General features: G+C 40.1%; 2 protein-coding genes across 4 annotated transcripts in view; both read right to left on the bottom strand.

The window, feature by feature from the left end:
• The window catches only part of dock8 (dedicator of cytokinesis 8), a 53486-nt gene extending 38967 nt beyond the window's left edge, over positions 1-14519 (bottom strand). Inside the window, exons 1-3 of one of the 3 annotated variants that reach the window (XM_071483410.1) lie at positions 14274-14519; positions 4377-4476; positions 66-241 (exon numbers count right to left, since the gene is read on the bottom strand). In XM_071483410.1, coding sequence (XP_071339511.1) covers positions 66-241; positions 4377-4476; positions 14274-14326 — 329 coding nt within the window. In that variant the 5' untranslated portion in view covers positions 14327-14519. Of the gene's footprint in view, positions 1-65; positions 242-2275; positions 2585-4376; positions 4477-14273 lie in introns of those variants that run through there. The other 2 variants (XM_071483412.1, XM_071483411.1) reach the window with 2 other exon arrangements.
• Positions 14520-19457: 4938 nt separating this feature from the next.
• On the bottom strand, positions 19458-24246 carry LOC139624356 (uncharacterized). Its single transcript, XM_071483423.1, has 5 exons — positions 23956-24246; positions 22027-22110; positions 20978-21257; positions 19968-20810; positions 19458-19888 (listed from the first exon to the last, which is right to left on the bottom strand). The coding sequence occupies exons 2-4, from the start codon at positions 22053-22055 to the stop codon at positions 20691-20693; spliced, it is 429 nt and encodes a 142-aa protein (XP_071339524.1). The 5' UTR covers positions 22056-22110; positions 23956-24246; the 3' UTR covers positions 19458-19888; positions 19968-20690.
• Between the last annotated feature and the right edge of the window lie 282 nt (positions 24247-24528).

Here is a 24528-nt window from a genome sequence, read left to right on the forward strand (position 1 = left end):
CACTATTTTACGCCACAGTCTTTTGGTTTCCTCTGCAGTCTAATGTCTGTTGGTATGCAACCCACCCATCTTCGGGGACAGAGTGTCTAACGGTGCGACACTCCTTCTCCACCTGTTCCACTCTCAGGTCATCGTCAGGAAAGTCTCCAAGTTCTTGCATCAGGTCTGAGTCTCCACTTCGTAGCTGCGACATCAAGAACTCCTCCAGGTCCAGGGGCTCCACTGCTTCATACGACTGGGGCTGAAGAATGAGGCAGTGATGGAGGAAGGGGTTAGGGATAGAGTGATAAGTAAATGTTGTAACAGCAAGAAACAAAATCGATTTATCATTTGTGAAAAGCTACAGGCTGACTGATGAGTTTGCAGAGCTCTCAGTCATATCCACATAATGCACAGGAGGACTTAGGAAATGGAAAACATAGGAGAGGAGGTTGGGACAAACATGCTGAATCATGACTATTCTCCTACACCTCATACCTGTCAAGGAACAGAAGATTTGAACACATATATAAATAGAAACTGGAACAAACTGGCCTGTATCGGACAGCCAGGCAGTTTTTTTTCCTGTGAACCTATTTTTAGCCAGAAACTCAGCCTACACTGCAGAGCTACAGCAGATCAAAGGAAAGGCTGTAATCACTTTCATGTACAGTACAAATGGGTTGAAATGTTCAAATGGGTCTTTGAATCAGAACATATTGTAAAAATCATCCATACACAAGGAAACAAATTCCCACTTGCGCACAAAGAGGAGGAATAGATGAGCTTTTCATAACTAGAAAGTGTTCCCAAGGAAAAAAAAAAAACACAGCTGATGAGATAACACACATCTCTCTTGTGGTGCATGGCTGGCTGTGGTTGTGAAAGGGAGAACCTGCATGGAGCAGGTGTCTCTGTGAAAAAGGGGCAGCAAACTGGGCAGAGCTCCAATCTGATTACAACCTGCAGGCGGTGGCTGATGTAGGTAAAAGCTTGGAAATGAACATGCACCACAATATCATGCGGGGAAAAAATCCTAAATTATTAATAAATAAAGGAAACTTTCCCCTCAAAGTGTTTCAACATATACATTGCACAGTGTTAAGAGAGCAAATCTGCATTAGCCAAAAATAACATTTAAGCTTTTAATGCTGCAAACTGTCGCACATGGGAAGCATTTGCTTCCCATGTGACAAACAGGTAGAGTGTGAAAAAGTGAGAAAGAAAGTGTGTGTACAGGAGAGAGAGAGAACTCAGCCAACGGCACACACAAACACTTAATATGTACACACAGAAGAGGTAAAGATAACTGCAGCTACAGTATGAGTCACTGCCGCGCTCAGCTTTTGAAAGCAGAGCAAATTCCATTTGCCTTCAGACATGTTTTTGCACATCGATCCACCCCAAGGGATATTTTTCTCTGTTGAGCACTCAGGAGCAAATTCTACCACATGGGTTAGTATTAATGCTTTGCATGCAATACAAGAAGGAAAAGAAAAGACAGCCAGGCAGACGGAACAACTGTATCATTATTATTTCAAATCACAGGCCTATAGAGGAAACCTTGAACGCCTCTGTTCTGAGGGGACGTCAACCTCAACAGTGTCTCTACAGTGGCAGTCTTCTCCATATGTGCACCTCTTTGGCTCTGTGCCTCAAAGTTCAAACAATCATCGTAGCATGGCCTCTTTTTTCTTGTTTAGTATGGAGGCTAACAAATACAAATGAATGCAAATCTATGCATGCCTCTGATCGGCGCCTGCTGCTCTGTGGAGTCATGAGAGGAGCTCGCAAGAAACTCCCTTTCCTTGCCAAATCGACAGCCAGACTTTGTATCAGGTTACTCGCTTGTGATTATAGAAATGATGCCTTTGCAGCAAAATGAGAACGTTTTAGAAGCAGAAAGGATTGGAAATCTACATCTGACAAAATTGGAAGTGCAGACACCTGCATCAAGAAGAGAATCAAATCAAATAAAAGTTTTTGTGATTAAACAATTAAACTTTTTAGAGCCAAAAATTTTGTATCAATTACTACTAGAGACGGTTTTAAGTCAATTTAATCAATTAAAAAAAGATATATATGTCTATCAACATCACTGTTCTCAATGTAAACTGGCAAAAACAAGCCGGTAGAGAAAACAGGCAAGTAAAGACCTCACGACAAACAACGTTCATACAAAATACAGCCACATTAGAGCTGAATCATTATATTTAAAACAATCAAGCATGCTAATAATCTCATTCTAAAGTTCCATTTAAAAATAGCTACGCTCATACAGAAATTGTAGACTTACCCTGCTGAAAACTGAAAACTACACCATAAAAAGGAAGCGTACAAAATGGCGCACTCCGGATATGGGAACCTGCAGTTCAGTGTGCACCTACGGACACAGAATGCTTTTTGTCGAAACTAAGCCACAACGCAGTGCACAGATCCTCTTTAAGTCGATCCTCATATTCCTAGAAGCTGAGAACTCCAGTAGATCTGAGAAGAGGGGGTTTGTAACCAGTTAAAATGAATGTTGACGTTGAGCGTGACTGTTTGAACCCACAAAATATTTTGACAGCCGTTATGTGCATTCAGGCAAAGTGTCTCGCAGTTTAGAGTTGAAAAACCAAAAGACATTAAAGGAAGTGACACTGGCGAGGCGTCCCTCCATCAACTGGTGTTTCAACAGACAGGAAGAGAAACTACAGAGAGACGCACACACGTGCATGCCACTTACACACACACACACACACACACACACACACACACACGAACAAGGGCTGCACACATTCATAAAAACACACAAAGCTTTTAGTCCTAATCTCTCAATTTTGAATATTAAACCGACAACAAACAACCCTGATCAGTCAACATTCGTCATTTCAGGCACTAAATATAGCAGCAGGGTAACAGGGGGAGAATTGTGACAATCAGGAAAGTGAGCCACATCACAACTGCAACCACAAACATCCCTACGTCTTCTCAACAAACATCCTGCCCTCATCCCTGTGCTAGACACGACTGCTGAATAATGGGAAACTATCATCCCAGAGATTATAGTATTAAAACCCCTCTCCCGCATCCCAAATCCGGCCATATTAAAGATTTGCCCGTGTAAGCTGCAAGGTAAGCAGGCCCCGTCCACTGCCTGTCAGCGGCCAAGGCACTGTCCCATTTCCCAAGCAGGTTAGAGATTAACCATGCTGCACGCTGCAAACTGGGGTGGGATGGATGGCCCAAGTAACCCAAACCTAGTTAGCTGAGGAGCTTGAGGATCATCAGTGAGAAAGTATCAAAGGGCTTCAGATCAGTCACTCATGCGCACAGATATGTCGGGAGAGTTAGTGACTAAGACCTTCAGAATCTCACCCCACGCCTCATTTTAAATGAAGGAGATGTAGGGTGGAAGAGACAGAAATAGAAAAAAAGCAGGAAGACTGAAAGAGGAAAGATGAGTGGATGCGTGGCAGAGGTTCAGAGGGTACCACAGAGAGACTAAGAGTGTAGTGGGAACAAATCCCTGCAAAGGATTACTGTGCATCATTCTGCCTGCTTGCTTGAGAGAGCAGGAATCACTCTGACTGTCTGCTAGGCTTCAGCTAAAGCGGTAAGAAAACAACCTGTCATAATTGCACACTAGGTTTCCCAAACCCTGTTAAATCAAAGAACAAGCAGTGTTGGCCTGGTTTTGACAAAAAGAATGTTAAGCCATGACTAAGTTCTCATCTCATCTATTGTAAGAGGAAGAAAGGTTCTTCCTAAAAATACTCAGCTCTTTAGCAGAAATACAAACAGCTGTTTTTGCAAAAGCAGAATTTCTGCCATTCAAATTATAATCTTCAGGACCGAACACTAGAGTCAGACATTCTCAGTGCTAATGACAGTAAGGGGATGTGAAGAAAATACACTTATAGTCCAATGGTGGTGTAAGCACAAACACTAAAGCTGTGTCAGAGTAAGTGTAGCGTGAGAGGAAACCGCACTGCTGACCTTCTGGATGCAGTGTTTCTCCTCAGCTAGTATTACATCACTAGTATCAATTTGAGTAACATTATAGGTACAGCATTCATTTTAAGGCTGCTGATGTTTTTAAACACATGTAACATGTTAGACAGTTGGATAAGTAACTACACTATATACATAAAGGGATCTTGTCATTTGCAAAATTTGCTGCATTTTTTAACTTAAAGTAAAAAATGTCTCATACTGCTTGTCTTCCTTTCTGAAACTAGCCTGCGGCTAGTGGAACATGTTAGCTCAAATGCAAATAACTAATAACCTCTCTTCTCTAGGCAGCTGTGACTCAGTCAAAGATACATATGGTAGATGATGTGACAAAAACCTACCACATAAAAAAATGAATATATTCCAAAAGGCATGGTATCTTTTGATAAAAGGAAACTCACCACAGTGAGGCACACTGACGCCGAAGCATTGGAGTTGGTTCGGCTGTGATAAACGCCATAGTTGCCACCAAAGTGTTTTCTGATTTCTGCAGAGGAGTGCCTGGAAAAAAACATGGAACACGCATACAGACTCATAAGGTTCAGTGTTGAGGAGGCAGAAAATAATAGTTGCTACACCTGTATACCATAGTCGTGGGTAGCACTGAACAAAGAATTGAAATATTACCAAAATCAAGGCCAAGGGCAATACAGAAGTTGCAGAAGCTGCAATTTTTTGATAAAAGGTAAAATGCATCACAACGTACCATTATAAATGAAGCATTGTGGTGTTACAGAGATGCCCCTGCCTACAAATCATATTCTCCATATTTAAAGGAACATATATTTGGTTGTACTAGGTTGTACTATACTAGGTTGTTTTTAATCTGCACTAGGTTGTTGTTTTTATTCTATACTAGGTTGTTTTTAATCTATACTAGGTTGTTTTTAACAGTGTGATATATTGTGTGCCATGTGTTCTTTAAAACTTACATGCACCAATCAGGAACAGCACTCCCAATTTCCTTGTATTTTAAAAACAATGACAATAAGGGCTTTCTATTCTATTCTATTCTATTCTATTCAATGCTTGTTTGATGCAGACTCAAGCAAAAATCACATCAGTCTCAGTCAAAATTAAATGCAAAATGACCATTCCCACTAAAATCACAACTCAATATTTTTTTTTTTTTTTTTTTTGCATATCCTTCAGCCCTAGTTGTGGGTATATTTGAAGGTCAGCATTTGTATAGAAACAGCCAATGAAAACCTCTACAACCTCATGTTAAACAATAACATGCACAGTGTATCTTAATGAGAGATGCAACAGCAATTCCACCATTGTTCCTACTCGCATTAGCTTGAATTGGTCATCCACGATGATTCCATTCAAACTATTGTTCACTCTCTACAGAAGCATCTCTCTGCTGGCTGTGTAAAGGCTTTGTAATGCTGGCAGCCATACAGACAGCGGAATAAATATAGTGTCCTGATTTAAGGGTCAAACTGAGCAGGAAATCAACATGACACGGGAATGGAGTAGTATTCAAATATATTGGGTATATGGGGTTGTTGTGTGCGTGTGTGTGTGTGTCTGCCTGTAGCTTTCTCCAAGAGGGGAGAAAAGAGAATGACAACAGAGCCGGTGCCCCAGTTTCATGCACACATTTCAGCTCCATGCAACACAGAGCTATTGCACTGTCTATGTCTTTGTGAGTAATTTACCATATCATTGGACCCCAACCAAACCATGCACAATAACTGCTTTATTCTATGCAGCTCAGTAATTAAAGGCCAGTTTTGTGCGTATGAGAACAAGCATGTGTGTTAGTGAACCTTTTTTGATCGTGTGCTTTGTCAAAATTGCTTGTTTTTTCGATGTAACTTTGCAGGTGTGAGCGTCAGGAGGAGTTTATTGCAACATTTCTGCACGGTGCAGAGTTAGAGGGCAAAGACTCAAGCAAATGGGTCACATTCCCGACTGCTTCCCCTGTGGTCAATCTCGTGAGTTCATTAAGTCCCCACGGTCATTGTTACAACAGCCCTGTTACTAATGACCACCATAAACCCATAAACACCATTGCAATGGAGGAATGCAGCACGTCAAAACCAGTGAGGCTACAGAGTCATGAAGCATGTAAAGTCTCTGACACAGCCTCATGCAAATAATTGATAATATCATTAATGTTCTCTCGTGACAATGAGTCATCAAGCTACTTTACTTTCAAAGAATCAAGAAAAGCTGAAAGGCACGTCCACACATGCATTTCTGAAAATTTACAGTTAAAGGCTTTAACAAAGACTACTTCAATGTTTACTCCAATCATGCTGTTTAAAACACTTTGCAAATCATGCAACATGCTGAATCAACACAATAACTGCATGCCAGTGAAGGTTAAAGCATGGGTGGGAGAACAGTATACAAATTCACACAAAGAGCAAAGTCCAGCAGTGCAGCCACAGTTTCATTTAAACATAGCTCACTGTCAGAACAGAAACATAACAAAAGATTTCAAAGCCAAAATCAAACAACAATACAAGGATTTACATTACAGAAATAAATGGCTGCAAATGGCACACACAAAAAATCTGATGAAGCATATCACACATGCGTGTCGATTTCCACAATGAGCCACCACCACACACACAGACACGCACACACACACACACACACACGCATGCCTGGCCACATTATCAAATTACACTTTTATCACCAGTGACAACAATGGTGTTACGCAATTCTCGCTTGTGTAAAGGTGTCTCTCAACTGACACACTTAATTTTAACACTTATTCAACTCAGAAAGTGGTCTACAGCTTAAGGTGCACAGAGGTGTACAGACATTTCATACAAACACACCTGAAAGCTGATCAGCACAACCACACATTTCCGTCACTGCTGGCTGCTAAGCAGGTTTATTACAGCAGTATGTTTGTTCCTTGCACAACAGCACAGCGGACACATATACACACCACTTTGAACCCGCACATCGACAAACTAAAGTCTCTTCACACGCCCACTTTCTACACGACTAATGTCTAAAAGGAATGTGTTCAGTTACTCCTCTTGCAAGGCCATGTGTCAAATCACATAAGCCTTAAAGCAGCTGTAGGTAAGAAACTAAAGCTCCACAAAGCTTCAAATCAACACAACGAATGACACACCTCTCCGGTCCACCTCCCCAGTTATCTGGAGTGGAGTAATTGACAAAGCAAAGTTATGACTCCTGATTGGGACGTCTCCTGTTTAATCAGATTGGTTTTAGCATGTTCCACTGTGAGATGATAATGGGCCATTGCTGCGATTTATGTGTTTCTGGTGTTATAAATGCTGCTTCAAATAGTTTAGATAACCAGTGCACAAGAAACAGGCCTAGAGTTAGTCTTTACAAGATTAGTCTCTCCAAGAAAACTCAGTGGAGTGCCAGGGCCAAATAATTCTACACATTTTTTGTTCTCAATTTTAGCTTTGTTTATTTATTATCTTTAATATTTATGAAAGACAGCTGTATGGTTTTATTACCCATTGCATGAAATGATGACATCAGCATTATACAATTAATACAGTTCTACAGCTATGTGAATTGTACCACTGCTATGTCACAATCACCATTATTATTGTGTAACTTCATTAGTTGCATGTAAAATCGAACACTGAGGCAAACATTCCTAAATGCTGCTGGTGGCTTATGCACCATTACTTAATATTAATAATGAATACAACTCTGTGAGTAATGAGGATTCAGCATTTTCTTCCACCAGATCCGCATTATTATCTGGATCTGCACCAAGTAGCGCAGATTCTTAGATGTCAACACCATAAATATGTCTGATTTTCTACATCAAGATCTATACATCATTTTCTGAGAAACTGACGAGTATGTCGAAAAATGTCCTACATCACAAAGTTAAGGAAAGTGATTTAAAAATTCCAGCATCCGCCCCTTTATCTGGATCTACATCAAAATATAAAGGGTTCATCCCTGCCCTGTGTCCCAACCATTCACCAAGTTTGGTGCAAATTGGATCAGTGATTTTTGCATAATCCTGCTGACAAATAAACAAACAAACCAACCAACAAACAGACACCAGTGAAAACATAACCTCTTTAGCAGTGGTAAAAATCTGAGCAAACAAGTATGTCATTTTTTTAGCCCAAGGGCAGATTGTCTGGTGGGTGTATGAAACTTGTACCCAAGGCAATTTAAACACTGTTAAACCTTCTCATAACTTGACTTCTGAAGAGACGTGCCCTACCCTTTGTACAGACTGAGCCCATAACCACTCCACCACTAATATGTACCCTCCCTCTATATCTTTCATTGCCATCAGAGAGACAAAGCTTTTGCATAACCCATGCTATTACAGCATATACATACACTGTAGATAAAGTGTCATTATATACACACATTCTCACACACATGCACATGTGGGATTCCTTACTTGCATACACTGACACACATTCAGAGGCTGTCTATAAAAAGACCGGGTAAGTAAAACAGTAATCAGCTCTTGCCAGCAGAGCCAAGCAAGCATTATTTTACCACTAGTAGACAAACAGCTTGTCACAGCAGACAACATCTGTCATTCTCTTTAAACTGCCTGTGTCTTGGCATCCTTTGTTACATAAAACCAAAGCTGTTCTTGTCAGGAGGACAAAAAATCAGGGCTTTGGATTTTGGTCATTTCGGCAAAATAATACCAAAAGCAGCTTGTGTCATAAGCCCAGCAAAAACCGATGTCTTGATTATTAGTTTTTACTGAAAACACCAAGACACGAAGACCGAACAAAGTAATGAATTCACATAATGGATCAGCCCAAAGACAACACCTCAAAGGGACTAATACTTGACTGTCAACAAAACCTGCAATGCTTTTTACTGACACGATATGAGCAAAGGTAAATAAAAGTCAAGACTGTTTGAATAGAGAGAGTTCAGAGAAATAGTTACACCATCTTCTTTAGACTAACCCTGCCTATGAAAAAGCTGCTATTGAAGTCGACTGCTTTGGTCAACTGTTTCAACTTTAGCTTCTGAGGTTTTGGAGCGCCATCAAGACACTGGGCTTCCGGTCTGAGATCTTTAAGAATGAAAACAGTGGCATTTCCCCACATTATTCACCACTGCTCTTTCAATTTGATGATGTCATCCTAAAAAAAAATGTGAACAAAGCCACATCTGCAAATCAGTTGATACTGCAACTCCACTGAGCAATAAGAGACACTCATAACCGAATGTCAAAAACCACACCCTTGTCCAGTACTCCCTATGTAATTGACAGTCAGTAGTTTACTCTATAGGGAGCAGTAAATTGAGATTCCAGACACTTTTCATTGTGACATCACTGAAAACTGTTGAACTTTTGAGGGCACTATACAGTGGATAAGTTAACACACACAAGTAAAATAAAATTATATGTCAAATAGGAAGTGATTCTGATGCTGTGTAGGAAAAATAAAATACTGGGGCAAACAACAGCACAGTGATCAGCATCTCATCTCACTATCATAATACTTAATGCGGTTAAGACTGTTTTTCAGGGAGAACAAGTCATCTGCTGGCACTGCAGCCACTGCAATCACAAAATCACCTTAGTCATGTTGTGGGTCCATCATCATCACAACTTACAATAATAATGTGACTAACGTTTGTATGATTTGGGTGTCTGACAAAATCCTGCTCAAAAAAATCATGAAGCAGTATCTCGGATCACTAAAATACACTTCAAATAGCTAATTCATAGTCTCACATAAGGCCAGAATCTGGACATCTGACCACTGTCATTCTACATGTATACACAGTTGTACAGTATCCAGGTACACGTTGGCTGTTATTCAACGTAACCTGATATCTCTGGGTAACCAGATTTCTTGTGTGCATGTAAACATGCTGACTGTCACTATGTAACATGCCTCAAGAAGAGACTTCAGACCAAGCTAAGCTACAGAAAATCAATTGCAAAATGTCAATAAATGCTCCCAATTTTGGATGGAAGATTTGAGTTGTTATTAAGGAGGAGTTCTAGCTGAACACAAAGCCTGCAACAATAATTATCAGTTAGCTTTGTCTTTTTTTTCATGAGATATAATTAAAATAGATAATCAGCACTAATGAGGATGGCACTCTAAAACAGCTGCTCCCAGGGAGTCGATGTAGAGCCAGAATTACAACTAACAGTAAACTCCAGTTAAAAACCTGGGCTGAGGACAGATGAGGCACACTGTAAAAAGCTCAGCACATTATTCTACACTACAATGCTGTTGTTTGCTAGGAAAAGAGGTGAAAGTATATCATAAATCACATATCATGCATAGGATCAATTACGACATTACTATGTCATGTCAAAGAACTGTTTAACAGACTAATCAATCATTAATCAACTTAAACATGAAAGCTGTTTTGAAGGTAGATAATAACATGTCAGATCAACCAGGCTTTGAATGTTACCAGCTGTACAGCACTGGAATATTACTGATTCCCTTCACAGATCAATAGTTATGATATTTTCATAACCTTTCATCTCCACTGTCACGCTATGCTAATTAGGTCATCCTGTATGAGAAGAAAAAACAGAAACTATCTCTTATTCAAAGACACTGGGAAAGGACAGAGAGGCAAAAATGTTTTATCATGAAGCAGAATAAAACAACTTCCATTAAAGCAGCTTTGTGGGCAACCCCATTACTTCAAGCATCTATGAGCTGTCGAATATGCCTCTAATCTTTCAGTAATGCCGCTAGACTTCAAGCTGCTGCGAGTTACTTCATGGGAATACTACTATACAAGTGTTTTACGATCCTGTGGCATTATAATTACATTAGACCAGGCAAGGGCAATATTTCTAAGAATGAGTACCTGCACAAAAGCTGGGTGTTTTTCTGAGAGGTCTCAGGACTCACACCCAAGTTAAGAAATCTCATTGTGGGTTCCAGAGTGGAAACCCTTTATCATCCCCTCCCTATAGAAAGAGGTTGGCTCCTTTTTGTTACGTCATGCTGTCTATAGCAGGCCTGCACTTGCTGTGTGTGCATATGGTGTGTTCCTGTCAGCGTTTCTTAGTATCAGCGGCCAAGCATTGCTCAAATTGAGTTCGGCTCTAAACCTGCACTATCACTGCTTCTCATGGCTGATTAATAGGCTCTCCTGATAGCCTCATCTATAATTCTACTCATGATTATCTGTATTTACTCCACAAGACATGGCTCCCACCAGGCATGCTCCTCAGCCAGTCTACCATTATCCCTATTATCATCATTATTATCAAGTCAATCCACAAGAGGTGGGTGGCTCCTTTAGCTTATATGTCATAGCCTAAAAAAAAAAACCCTCTCTCGCCTACCATGAGTCCTCCATCTGAGCCAAAGAGGAAGCACAGGAAAACAGAGCGTTGTGGTGTACATGACAAGGGGACGAAAGCAGACCAAAGGGATGCCCCCACTGTGTGTCTCATACTATCATATGTCTCCAGACTTAATGGGTCCTACCGCTATCAGCACCATCGCAGCTCAGCTTCCTGTCAGAGGGAGGCACGCACAAACACAGCAGTCATTTGGCAAGAGTCACGTCACAGGCAGCTCCAAGCAAGAAAAAGTGACCAAAGAAAAGTTTCAATACAACTTCTACAGTTTGAATGCTTGAATGCAAAAGTAGTTTTTTTTTGTGTGTGTGTCCATTTGACACCCTACACACCCCATAACTCGACTGCACACCAACAGCCATGAGGGTTAACAGATGTCATGAGCCAGAGCTCAGAGGAAATCAAATGCAACTCAATCCGGACCCCCCCTGCCACTTAAGAGCATCGGAAAACAGAGGCCCGACGTCCGCATCTGCCCTCACACCTGTTACCATATGCTTGTGAGAAATATCATCTTCAGCTAAGGAATATTAAGTGTTCAGCCACGTTTATCTATTGGCGAAAGCTGAACACTATGACTATATGTTGGCATTCTCATAATTCTTTTCCATTCCCCTTTTTTGGTCCTTATGAAGAAACACACATTTCCTGATTTAAAACTGCCACGAGCAAAAAGCGAAGTGAAACCAGAGCCTCACAGTGTCCACAGTGAGCAGGATTTCCTTCACACTCCATCCTGATAGAGAGATCTAGAGAGGAACTATGTGAGAACATATAGGGGTTGTCAGGAGTGGGTAAATGAATATTGCTTCCGTGATGTAACTAGTGCACCATTGCAAACAAATATACAAATAGTAGTTATTTTAGTTTGTTTAACAACTGACAGATTTTTCAGCCTGCTTTATCCTGCAGACTTCAGTTTCACCATGTGACCGATGTTCCTCTTTGCTAATGTGTTTTGTTTGTGTGGCTTTTGTTGCCATGATTTTCTTGGTTGTTCCCCTTATGTGATTTTATAGCCAAAATTTAAGTCCCTTTGTTCCAATGAAATCATACATATCAATGTCTACTGGTGGCCCAGGGCTTTAAGATACTGAGGAATGTAATCACAGTTTCAGTGAGTCCAGTCAGGGACTTTTGGTGCATGTCATTGTCTGTGCTTACATTTCCTTTCTACTTCTCCACTGTCCACAAAAGAAAAAATGTGTCACATTACTTTGTGTATCTTCTATATGTGCTTTACATAACAACAACAACCACATTGCTTTCAGATAGCTGTATATCATATCATTCAGTGTTGATCAGTAAAAACTTGATGATTCGATATTCAAAACACACAGAGTTTCCTCACTAAAACTCAGTTGGAAACTGTCTCATTGTCAGTGAGTATGAATTGTGTCTCCCACGTCATCACTTTCTGGCTGTGCTGGTTAACACTATGAAACCACATATTCCACAACACCTGTACTGTAGTACAGCATCTTGTAACCAGCCCCTCTGCTGGCTCATCATTGGATTCAGGCTGTGGCCCAGGATCCTTCACATCCCTCAGCAGCTGAGCTCAGCTCTGTACAACACAGCTAAGCAAGTATCCAGGATTTCCCCTGGCTATTAAAAACAAGAGTGAAGAAAGAGGATTTCACACTCACAAAAATCATAAAACAACAACAGAAGGCTTTGGACTAGACCTGAAACAATCAGAGGATTAACTGATTCGTCAATAGATTAACTAGCTTTGTTGAATTTTCCGAGCAAAGTTGCCAATCGTATCATATCATTATCTTATTATTATTATTGTAAGTTGAATGTCTCTCTCTGGGTTCTCTGGGTTCTAGACTAGTGGTGGGACAAAAAATATTCTTACGTACTAAGATATCATAATTGGCATTTCTCATTATATCCTTACATTTTATAGACCAAACGATTACATGATTAATAAAGAAATAGTCACAATAGTCCATACTACATTTTGGTAGTAATTCATAAAAATTCCTTATGTAAGAAAATATATTATAAATATTTATCATTCAATGTTACACTTGGCACAGAGTTTTCAAAGAGGCAGGAGAAAAAAAGGCCTGATGTTTGGGTGAAAGCACTTTAAAGAGCGGATCAGTGGGGATTTAAACATGCTGCTTGTTGTGAAGGTAAACAGCTTGCACTGTCCTAAATTTGACCAAAACTAATTACCCCCTCTGCCCTTATCCACTTCCACACAATGTGAATGAACTCCGGGGCACTGTTAAACTGCACACTCATAATGTGCAACAAGGCGCTCAGCTGACATGCAGTATCATTACAAGAGAAGCCCTGGAGAAGAGGCTTCATATGTTCAGCCTCAAACTGTCTTTAGTCTATTTGTTTTTTACAGTTGTACTGCACAAGAGCCATGGTACACAATAGACTTCCATGCACAGAACTTCCTCCACACCTGGACAAAGTCACAGCAGGAACTGTGACTACATCCCTCCTCATTTATAGCAGCTTATGGACTAGTCAGACTTTACACACCACAGGAAATGATCATATTAGAAACACTAGATATAGAATCAGCATCCTCAAGAGGAGGAAATGACAATGCTATAACTACCGATTTGTCAGCTTAGTGTAGAAAGTTCAGCACTGTTTCTCCACTTCGGACTGATAGTTTATTCAAATAATGAGCCTACAAGAGAGAAACCTGAATCTTCATAAGCGATCACATGGCTATGGCCTGTAATGATTTTTATGAGAGCCTAGAGTTGGCTGTTTATTATCCTCCAGGCTGCCTTTTTCCCGGACAGAGTGAACTAACCTGCAGCATTAACATTCACGACATGTGGCTACCTGCTCCACGGCGGACCCCCCCCCCCCCCCTCCGACTGTCAAGACAGGACTCCTCTCCCATATCTTTGCATTGGGAGGTACCAAGAGTCTGTACCAAATCTGACACCAAAACAACCACAGCTTCCAATAGAAGGTTTTTTTTTTTGTTTGTTTGTTTTTTTGTTTTTTTTTTTACCTGTTGATTTTCAGAGCGAAAGCCCGTCGATCCGCGCTGCCCAGAGAAGCCATATGCGGCTCTGGAGTCCGCTTCAGCGGCGCTGGTTTCGGGGGTTTTCCTGCGGTCTCGCCGCCTCGCTGTCACCGACGCACCGCTCCGTCTCCTCGCTACAGCTTCACTGTCATGTCAACACTCATGTTGGTTGTGGCGGCAGCAGCTCTACAGGGTGTAAACTTCCGCATTTGACTTTTGCCATCCCGTAGAGAGAGCATGGAGAAAGAGAGAGAGAGAGAGAGAGAGAGAGAGAGGGAGGGAGGGGGGGGGGCAGACACCGGCAAGGCGAGGGTGGGAGGGGAGGATGGGACGGGCCAGATGAGACACGCGTTCTCCCTCACTACCTAGACCAGCTTCTGCTTATTTATTTATTTATTTATTTATTGTATTCATACCGCCCTCAATCATTATTTGCACCTGTGATGTTCAAATGTTGAATTATGCGCTCAGCCTCTTAAGTGTGCAGTTGAGTCTCCTTCTTCTTCTCTCTCGCTCTCCGCTTTGAGTGCAGCAGGGGAGTTCGTGAGAGCAAGAGGGTGACCAAACCAAAACCAGTTTCTGATGAGTGAAAACTAAATATGCATAGTAGTAGGACACACTCAGATCAGTTCCTCAGTTTCCTCTGTGTAGAAGTGTGTTTGATGCCCCACCCCTTCTTCTCAGACACATGCAAAAGGATGTGTAACTTAAAGAAATTGTTTTGACATTTTGGGGAATATACTCTTTGTGTACTGCCACAGCAGCCAGCTATCTCAGCTCAGAACAAAGGCTGGATATGAGGGTAAACAGCCAGCCTGGGTCTGTTCAAAGGAACCAGCGCCTCTATAAGGCTTGCTATTCAACTGTACCAATTTCCTAACCGACCACTGGACACTTTAAGAAGACACTGCACCAAGTCAAGTAGCTATAGCCTGGCACATAACCTCTCTTTAAACCACAACTTTCCAATTTTACATATCACTTTTTCTACAAAAATAAAATGAGATTTGGTGACATCTTACAGCTAGGCTATAGCTTCAGAGGTTCTCGTAGGCAGATTTGTTTGGACTACTGCTGTGTCAGAAATCACTCATTCACTACTCCGTATTTACTTGTTTACTCTAAAGTAAGCAGTAATTGATATTTTGGTCACTTTTCATCTTTGTTTTGTTTCATCAACTGTAATTTTCTCATCTATAAATTGCGGGACATTGCATTATGGGATTGTTAGCAGAAAGTAGTTTTTACATTTCAATGTGACGTTTTTTAGGCCACAGTTGTGGACACATTTGCACTCTCAGACTCCAGACATTCAAATAAAAGTTTTATATTTTATAGCTTTATATAATCTACCCAGAGTGATTTCAGTTTTCCCATCTAACCATTGCAAATAAGTGTGTTTGCCAAAATGTCAAACTATTCCTCTAAATGGGCATTCCACCAGTTTTGCACATCAGAGCTTGATATGTAGTCAAAATGATTGAATAATGTCCTGTGTAGCTCTGGAGGGAGCCCTCTAAAGTCATCAGGATTATCTCGCCTACAGAGTTTTGACCTTAAGTCTGGGTTACAACCTGGGGTCATGGATTTTGAAAGACATTCAATTGTAATGCTGCGGTCAGAACAGATTTAGCTATGTGACAATTACCCCAGTGCTGTTGTTAAAAACAGGCTGGGTAGAGTTGTCAGCATAAACTGCAGGAGCTAGCTTGGTTAGCGGCCTAGCAACATCATACCATTGTAAATTAAACAGCTTCTTATCACAAATTTAATTGTCATGGATTCTCTCATTGTTTTTGCACTTACTGCAATCAATTTGGCTGGACAGCATCACAAATTTCCAGGTAAAAGAGGCGACGGCATGACCACAAGCAAGTATATTACTCCAGTCTTGAATTAACAAAAAGTTTTTTAATCTGTCTTTTGTAGGTCCCCTAATTCATCATATTGCAAAAATTATTTATTTACTAGAATAAAAGCAATACTCTCTTTTTGTTGTGGAAGCTGTTCACACATTTTTCTGGCTGTTAACCAAATGAATGTTGTTTAGGACCCAAAAACAGAACACGGACTCAGTGGTGCAAGTTGAAGATATTTTATTGTGAAAAAGCAGGTTGATTTGGGCCGGATGAAGACTGCGGGGCAGGCAGGTGAGGAATGATGGAGCGGAGGTTCTGGGATGGAGGCTGCTGGGATGAGGATGCGGGAGAGGAGCAGGCAGGTGGTGAGTCACTGAATGCGGGATCCGTCCAGGTGGAAGGGCAGCATGGGAACACAAGTACAGGCAGGAAGACATGAAGTGAATAATCCTGAGACACAGAGAGAGTAAGGTTAGACTGTCGTCCCAAAAACATGAGGAAGCAAACAAGATTGAACTAGGAGGCCTAGACCAGACCTATAGCACTCAAGTAGACTGAACAATCTGACCAGGAGTTACTCGGATAACCAGGGTTGTTATAGTATTACAGGGCCGATAAGATGATGGGACTCAGGTATGTTGGCTGCAGCAGTCAGGAGGAGGACTTGAGTGGAGTGGGTGAGAACTCATTCAACAGTGATGGCTTTGTTGATGACCCCCTCATAGATAGTGGAGAGCTAAAAAATCAGTATAGTTTTAAACAGTAAACATTACCTGCAGCCATAGATCAATTCAGCTTTACATAATCCTGAATAAGTGCAGTATCACCGAATAGGAGTTCTTCCTGCACACGTATACGGTGACTAATTCAGGTGGTTTGCATTTTCATTTTCATTCATTAAGTCAAGTCAAGTCAGGATTACAAACATGAGTGGAAAATTACATTTTCATTTTCAAGTTTACATGATCATCTTAATTAAGTCTGCTATAGGCTTCTATAATGGCTTTAACATTTATCTTTTTTGTCCTTTATTTTTCTCCACCAGATGCTTTGAGGACGGGCCACTGTATTGTAATCATGGGCTGTGCATTTCCGGTCCGATCACTCGAAACTAAAACCTGAGCCGCAAACACCTTAAACCATCTTAATTTGATTTAATTCACATCAGATCTTTATTTTAAACACTAAAACATATTATTTTCTTTCATGAGGTCACTGGTGAGATTTTAATATTACTTCATGATGCCACTGGTGACATTTTTACTGATAAACTCCATGATTTTATTAAATTACAGTATTTTCTCTCCTCAAATTGTGTTTATTTTGTCTTTAAACACAGTAAGATTTATTGACAGGAGATGTATTTTGATATTAAATCTAGTCATTGGCTTTAAGGATCATGACACTTAATATGATCATGACACTTAATATGATTTTATTTCATGTTTTATTGCGCTGGTTTCATTTATTGTATTCAAACTTATTAAGTTACAGTTTAAAAAAAACAAAAAACAAACAGGGACAAGTGAAGGATTGTTGCACTGTCTTCTGGTCCGACATCTCCATCTGGTGGACAGAACTAGAAACCAAAACCTGAGCTGCAGACACCGTAAACCATCTTTATTTGATTTTATTGACGTCAGATCTTTATTTTAAACACTAAAACCTTTTATATTCTTTCATGAGGTCACTGGTGAGGTTTTAATATCACTTCATGATGTCACTGGTGAGGTTTTTACCGGTAAACTCCATGATTTTATGAAACTACAGTAATTAATTTAATTTAATTTGTCACTTATGACATTTAATGGATATTTTAATGGAATACACAACAGTCAGGGCTCCTTGCATTTCTTGCTTTAGGATAGATAATACAGACTTAACTGTCCTTAACTGCACAGGAATAATATACATAACATTAAGCCTTATATCACCCACACACACACACACACACACACACACACACACACACATATATATATATATATATATATATATATATATATATATATATATATGCAGGCAAACTTGCTTTCAAATGAATGAACTGTATGTTTAAGAATGTTGTTATATTTATTTATTGCAGTTTACCTGAACTTATGCTGCAGGGTATGGATTTTTGCTGCAGTTTATGAACTTGAGCTGGTGTTTTTCTGGACTTTTTGATGGTTCACTCTTTTCTGTGTGTCCATGAGACAAAGCGGCAAAACCCGTCGTAACACCGGATCTCTGGGTCCAGACTCGGGTCTTTGCCAGAGTCATAGGAACAACAATATAAGAAACTAACCTGGGGAACAACCATAGACTGTGGAAACAAACAAACACCTGTGGTAATTGCGGAAGTGGACTGAATAGGAACAGAGCAGAGGACACTGCCCTCATGCGGTGACTGGGCAGTAATGGCGCCAGTTCGCCTGTAAGCATAAACGACAAAAAACATGATGGCAGCGGTGCACTGGTCCCCGTCTCTGCAGACAGTCAATTAAAATACTTGGATCGCCTCCTCTTCATCACACCGGCCTTCAAACAAACCCGGGCCAAGTAGAAACAAGCATCCTCCTGTCTGCGCGAAGAAAAACTCCCTGCTAACAGGTAGGTCCGACAAAATTAGAGAGTTGAGTTTGTTATATCAGAGATCCTATTTGACTAGGAAGATGGCTCACTTGCATGATAAAGCCAATGAATTGTATAGAACTGAAACACTGACTTATTGTTTTGTTTAGGAAGATGGTTACTCAGCACAAATTTGAGACACTGAATAACTTGAAGTGAATTTCAGTTGCTGCTGAGTCCCGGAAAAGCATTTTTAAATTATTATTAATTCATTAATTAATCTTTTTTTTTTTTTTTTAATCAGTGATGAAGTAAGCAAAGACACTGAAAGAATTGTGCTGAATCTGATTGGACAATGGCTGTCCAATCACCAAGCAGAGTCTATACCAGTGGGCAGGTGGCTCTGTTACCATCATCTCCACCACAGATGCTGAAAGGTCGAGTAGATTTTCAAGCCCGTGCTGTCATCCATTTTGAAAATCTACTGCACCACTCAGGATTTGCATGACAATTACAGTGACAAAACCACCTACGCTTTAATTGGGCTCTGCTTTGGGATTGGGCTTTCTCTGTCCAATCAGATTTAAGGAGACAGGAAAAATTTCTAAGCTCAACCAGAGATCAGGACTGGGATGATCGATTTGACAGACTGTGACGAGGGGGGCAAGTTAGATGCTGCAGGATGAGCCCTGTGACCTGCCTTTATCAAAGTCTTAAATCAAGTCTCCAGAAAAGCACAAAAGTGAAAAAAAAAAAGTGTTTCAGAGCAGGCTGTTTAATCAGTAGTTTCTTATCTGTACTTAAACCATTCACATAATTTAGGAAAGACTGTTGATATACAGCAAACCTCTGGCTTTAAAATACTGCTTTCAGCTTTCAGTTAAATACTATGGGACCCCAGCATTAAGCAGTGGGTTGGTCCCGTGTCACCAAAAAGAAAATAAAGACAAACGAGAGAGAAAATAGGAAATTTCAGGGCAGAAAACTTAAGTTTGATTACCTGAGAGCATGTTGTTGCTTTGGACCATCACGTCTTTACAAAAGTTTTTCCCACTTGATTTGAATGCAACATTACTACATCACCTGTTCACTTAAAAAAAACTGCAACATGTAAAAACACATGCTTTCGCACACGTTTATGTCTGTGTCTCAGTGCCACTCAGTTCAGTCTTAATTTCTGAATTTGAACTACACATGTCAGCAAAATGATATAAACTTTGTATGATTGCACAGATTTAACGTGCAGTCTAAATTTGGTTGAAATTGCATGTGTTCAAGAGTCATGTCATGTTTATGTGAAACAAGCCACAACTGTACGAGTTTGGCAGCCAGGTATAGGAAAAAAAATCCAACTTATGCAGCTCATCCACATATGTAATGTACCAGAGTTTGAGAAGATAGAATATGTTGAGAAAGTGTTTGCTGTGCAGGCTCTAATACATGTCAGAAAAAGGAATTCAGGGGGGAAATGGCACCCGCTTCTCATGATTCAGGAGACAAGAGCCAAAACAAAGTGCTTCATAAATTGCCACATGGTGGCAGCATTGGATTTGGATCTGCACCTGAATTATACACTAAATTTCATCACCGTCTGCAAAGTGGTTTTTGAGATATCCTGTGAAAAAAAAACAAAAAACAAACACACATGCAAACAAACCGGACTAAAAACACAGCCTCAACACCACTTACAGAAATTATACTCACAATCCGAGTGTGACAATCATCATACTTGGGAATAAAATCTATTATGGATCTTAAGTGGTTCAGAGGCTTGGACAATGTGCTGTAAACTCATGGCACTGTAGCTTTAAACCTGGTGCCATCTCTGCAGCTTTCTTCATCTCTGTGCCGTCATCGCATTCATTACCACAATAAAAAGTTTCTTTAAAATGTTGTAAACTCCAGCTACCAGCTCACTCAAGTCCATGATTCAGTGCAATAACGAAGACTGTCCATAACTTCAACACAGACACAATGTGATGGTCCCGACTTATGGTTGCGACCAGGTTTGCGATTGGACCATGTCTGTGTGAGGCTGGGGTGTTATTGGGTACACAGGAACGTTATGTTCTGTGTAAGCAGGGGGAAGATCATCAGGTTTACATCCCAGCTGAAAAACACAAAGAAACACAAAATTCAAATTTAATTATGAGGGAATTGACATTGAGGTAGAAGATGGCAAGTGCTGAAGGCATAATCAAAATGAGACACCATCCGATTCACCCTGGTTTGGCTAGTAAATTTTTCAGTTTTTATCTGTCATTGTGTTAGAATCACCTCATCATAGGAAGGTGGGGGCCCACAGTAGGCAGCTGTGCTGTATCGTGGAGGTGAGTGGACCTCCTGGCTGTGTCGAACGGCCCTCGTGTCTTCACTGTCCTGCTGTGACATGCTTCTAGGGAAGGGGATGAAATATATAGGAGGTGGGCGCCCGTCCTGCTCACTGCGTCTCCACGCCTCCCTCTCTAACTCCTCCTCCCTTAGGCGACTGCAGGCCCTGCAGAAGGTGGTGCAGAACATGATGGAGAGACCGAAGCCCAGGATGCCCAGGAAGATCCTTGGAGAGGAGGAGGAAGGTGGAGATGGGTGAGAGGAGGATGAGAAAGAAGGAGATGGGTGCGAAACAGAGGAAGACAGAGAGTGTGGGATATGGTGTAGTGGAAATGGTGTGGATGATAGGACAGAGAGGAGGCAATGAAGGAAGTGTCACTGGGAAGATGGTGGAGTGAGAAGAACGAGAGATAGATTTGTCCATTTGTATTTCTGCTGAAATATTGTGTCTTTCAAGCTTTAATCCTTTTAAATGTTGTAGGATCCTGAGGATCCTGGGCTCTCTTCAGAGTAAAAAAAAAGAAGTACTGGTTTTATTGTTTTATTGATACTTTACTGATTTTATGAGAGGTGTTTATGAAAGTTATATCACTAGTTAAGATAACATACTGTATATTTCCTTGTCTCTGAGGACAAGGAAATTGTTTCTTTTTGGCAAAGTAGAGGAATATTATACTTGTAATTAACTGCACATATAAAATATGAACATGAAATTTGTCCCTATTCGGTGTAAATACAATATTTTATGGTCATTTCCATATTTTGACACCTTTATCAATAACGCAAGCTCAGTCAGTGGTAAAGGTTTTAATAAGGTCAGGGTAAAAAAGATTTCAAGGAAAAGAAAATAGTTGAATTTTTTTTCCTTTTCTTTAATATTTTTAATCTTATACAGTGCATACAGCTGTTGGGTCTGCGGGATGATGAAGTGAAGCCAACAAAAGGGTTAAATTAATTACCAAAGAAACTTATAGATGAAAAGAAATGTGTCTTACTCTAGAATGGGAATGTATTGAAAGGGCATCCTTAGAGCTGTGACGGACCAGAGTGGAAGTGGAGTCAGAAATCACAGTATGAACCTGAGGGGGAAACAGCCAAAACTTTGCATATAAATTTTGCCAACAAATTCATGTTTTATATGTCTGAAAACATTTGACCTCTCTATAGCTGCTTGATTTTGTAGGTTTTAAACATGCTTGCCTCGTAGGACTACTTTAAGGTAGACCCATTTTAGAATAGAAAGCCTTTATTGTCATTGTATTGCAAAAAAAAAAACGAAATTTAGAGTGCTACTCCATATGTTGCCACAAGCAAAAGAAACAGACACACACACACACATGCACATTTTCAACCAGTTAAAACAATAATAAATAAGTAAATAATGACTATAAATGATTATAATTTTGATGCCCCTCTAAAACAGTCTTTGCATAATAACACAAACTAATCTCTTTTTTTCTTTTCTGTGATGAACAGGAATACTTTTAACTTAGGAGCTACAAATATGTTGTCCTAGATACCATGATGCAAGAATATTTTATTGCCTGTCTCTGCCTGTAGGTGGAGATATAAAAGACTTATAAAAGCACTTTGCTTACCATAAGACAGTTTTCCCTGCAGTAACCTCATATAGTTTACAACCATTCCCACTGTCTGCACTGATTGGTGTTATTACGCAAAGATCTTATGAGTACATTTGTCCCACTGTGCTCGTAAACCTGGTTGGTGATCAACAGGAATATTGAGGTAATAGTGTATGAGGGGGTCAAAGGCATCAACATCAAAGCCTGACAGAATACAGCATGTGGTCTAAACTTCTTTCCAGAATAACCAGACAAATCTTGAAGTTACCTCAAGTGAGTGTGATGTGCAATTTCTCCTTATTTTGCCATTTATAACTCATTGTTATCCAGTGAAAACCATGTACAGCATCTCAAATTTTGGTGAATTTTGATTTTTATTTTTTTTTTCAGATAAACTAAGAAGATCTCCTACCTCTTAAGATACACAAAACATTTAAAAACCAATTGGATTACCTAGAAAAAAACATTGTCAAATGCTGTCCTTGGTTCATGAAAAGCTCTTGTTTTGGAGAAGCATTGTTCTCACAGGACAGCAACAGAATTGTTCTAATCGGGTCAACGATTGTTGGCACATAGTCTCCTGCTGTCACTTGCTATTAACAGGTGGACACTGAACAAAACCCTTGAATCACAAGTATATCACTGCTCATGTCATTTTTTTTAATCAAAGCTTCAGCTTCAGACTGACACCTCAAAACATGTTCCAGACTCACTTCTTATGTGTCCCTACTCGGGTCTCAAGAGAGAAACAAGATTTGAGTGGGTTTGACTCAGGTTGCACAATAACTGTTCAGTTGTAACTGCTGGTGCACTGTGGCTTAATTTCCTGTCTTGCGAGGTGGAAGTTACTAGGAACCGTGAGGCTCTGGGAGTTTACAAGTTTTGATTAAAGTCAAAACTTAATACAAATGAATATACAGTTGCTAACATCAGCTGTATAAAGAAGGAGACAAATTTTGATCAAAGTTTTTCCACCTGGATTCCTAAGGGGGGATCAATGATGTTGAATCTGTACACATAGGGAAAGGAAAACTATACACATTTTGCGGTGGTCTAACACAACCACTATTTATATATTAACTAGATAAAACAAAAAACAAAAAAACATGAAAATCATGAGACTAGTCAGGTCAAAGTCAGGTCAAACTTCACGAGACACAGTCGGCAAATACATTGATACAGGAACCGGGTCAGCAAATACTGACTACATAAATAAACAGCTCCTAATATGTCCTTGATAGATACTTTATACTTAGATTTAATTTGATGAATTTTCAGCAACTGAGCTATAAATTTCATAGAGAGGAAGTAGAAGCAGAAAGACCAGCTTCAGGCTCTTACCTTCAGTCCAAAGATGGCTCTCCTCAGGTTTAGGACTGGGAGGGCAAACTCACTGGAGTAGAGTGCAGTTTCTATTGTGGGTGTGCTGATGAGGGGGCGGTCTGTGTTTGCGTGTGTGTGTGTGTGTGTGAGTACGAAGCTCAGCATATATATATATATATATATATATATATGTAGCCCCTGAAAAACTTTCAGAAACTGAAACTTATAATAGCAATTTCTTTAAGCTTGTGCTTAACTTACACAAAAGTGTTATGTGTATGAATATGTGCTATATTAACATATGTGTGTGTTTTATCAGTTGGACAGTGTGTTATATAGTTTGTGCTAAAGGTCTGTCAGAGGAATTTATGGTAGCATTACAAGATTTAAAGTAACAGCTACATTTCTCCACAGGGCCTCGGCTGAGAGGTGTGCTACCATATAAACTAACTAAACTAATAAACTTTTGGAGATTAATGAGAAAGATTAAAATTGACTGAAAGTGAAGAGCATCGAAATCTTGAGGTTCCTCAATGTTGTCATGAGCATAGAGTCAATGCTGGTGCTCCAGAGTCAGCGCAACAGGTGAAG

Source organism: Trachinotus anak, unplaced genomic scaffold, assembly GCF_046630095.1.
Source record: "Trachinotus anak isolate AG129_WGS33_773 ecotype Australia unplaced genomic scaffold, CSIRO_AGI_Tana_v1 ptg000008l, whole genome shotgun sequence".
Lineage (NCBI taxonomy): Eukaryota > Metazoa > Chordata > Actinopteri > Carangiformes > Carangidae > Trachinotus > Trachinotus anak.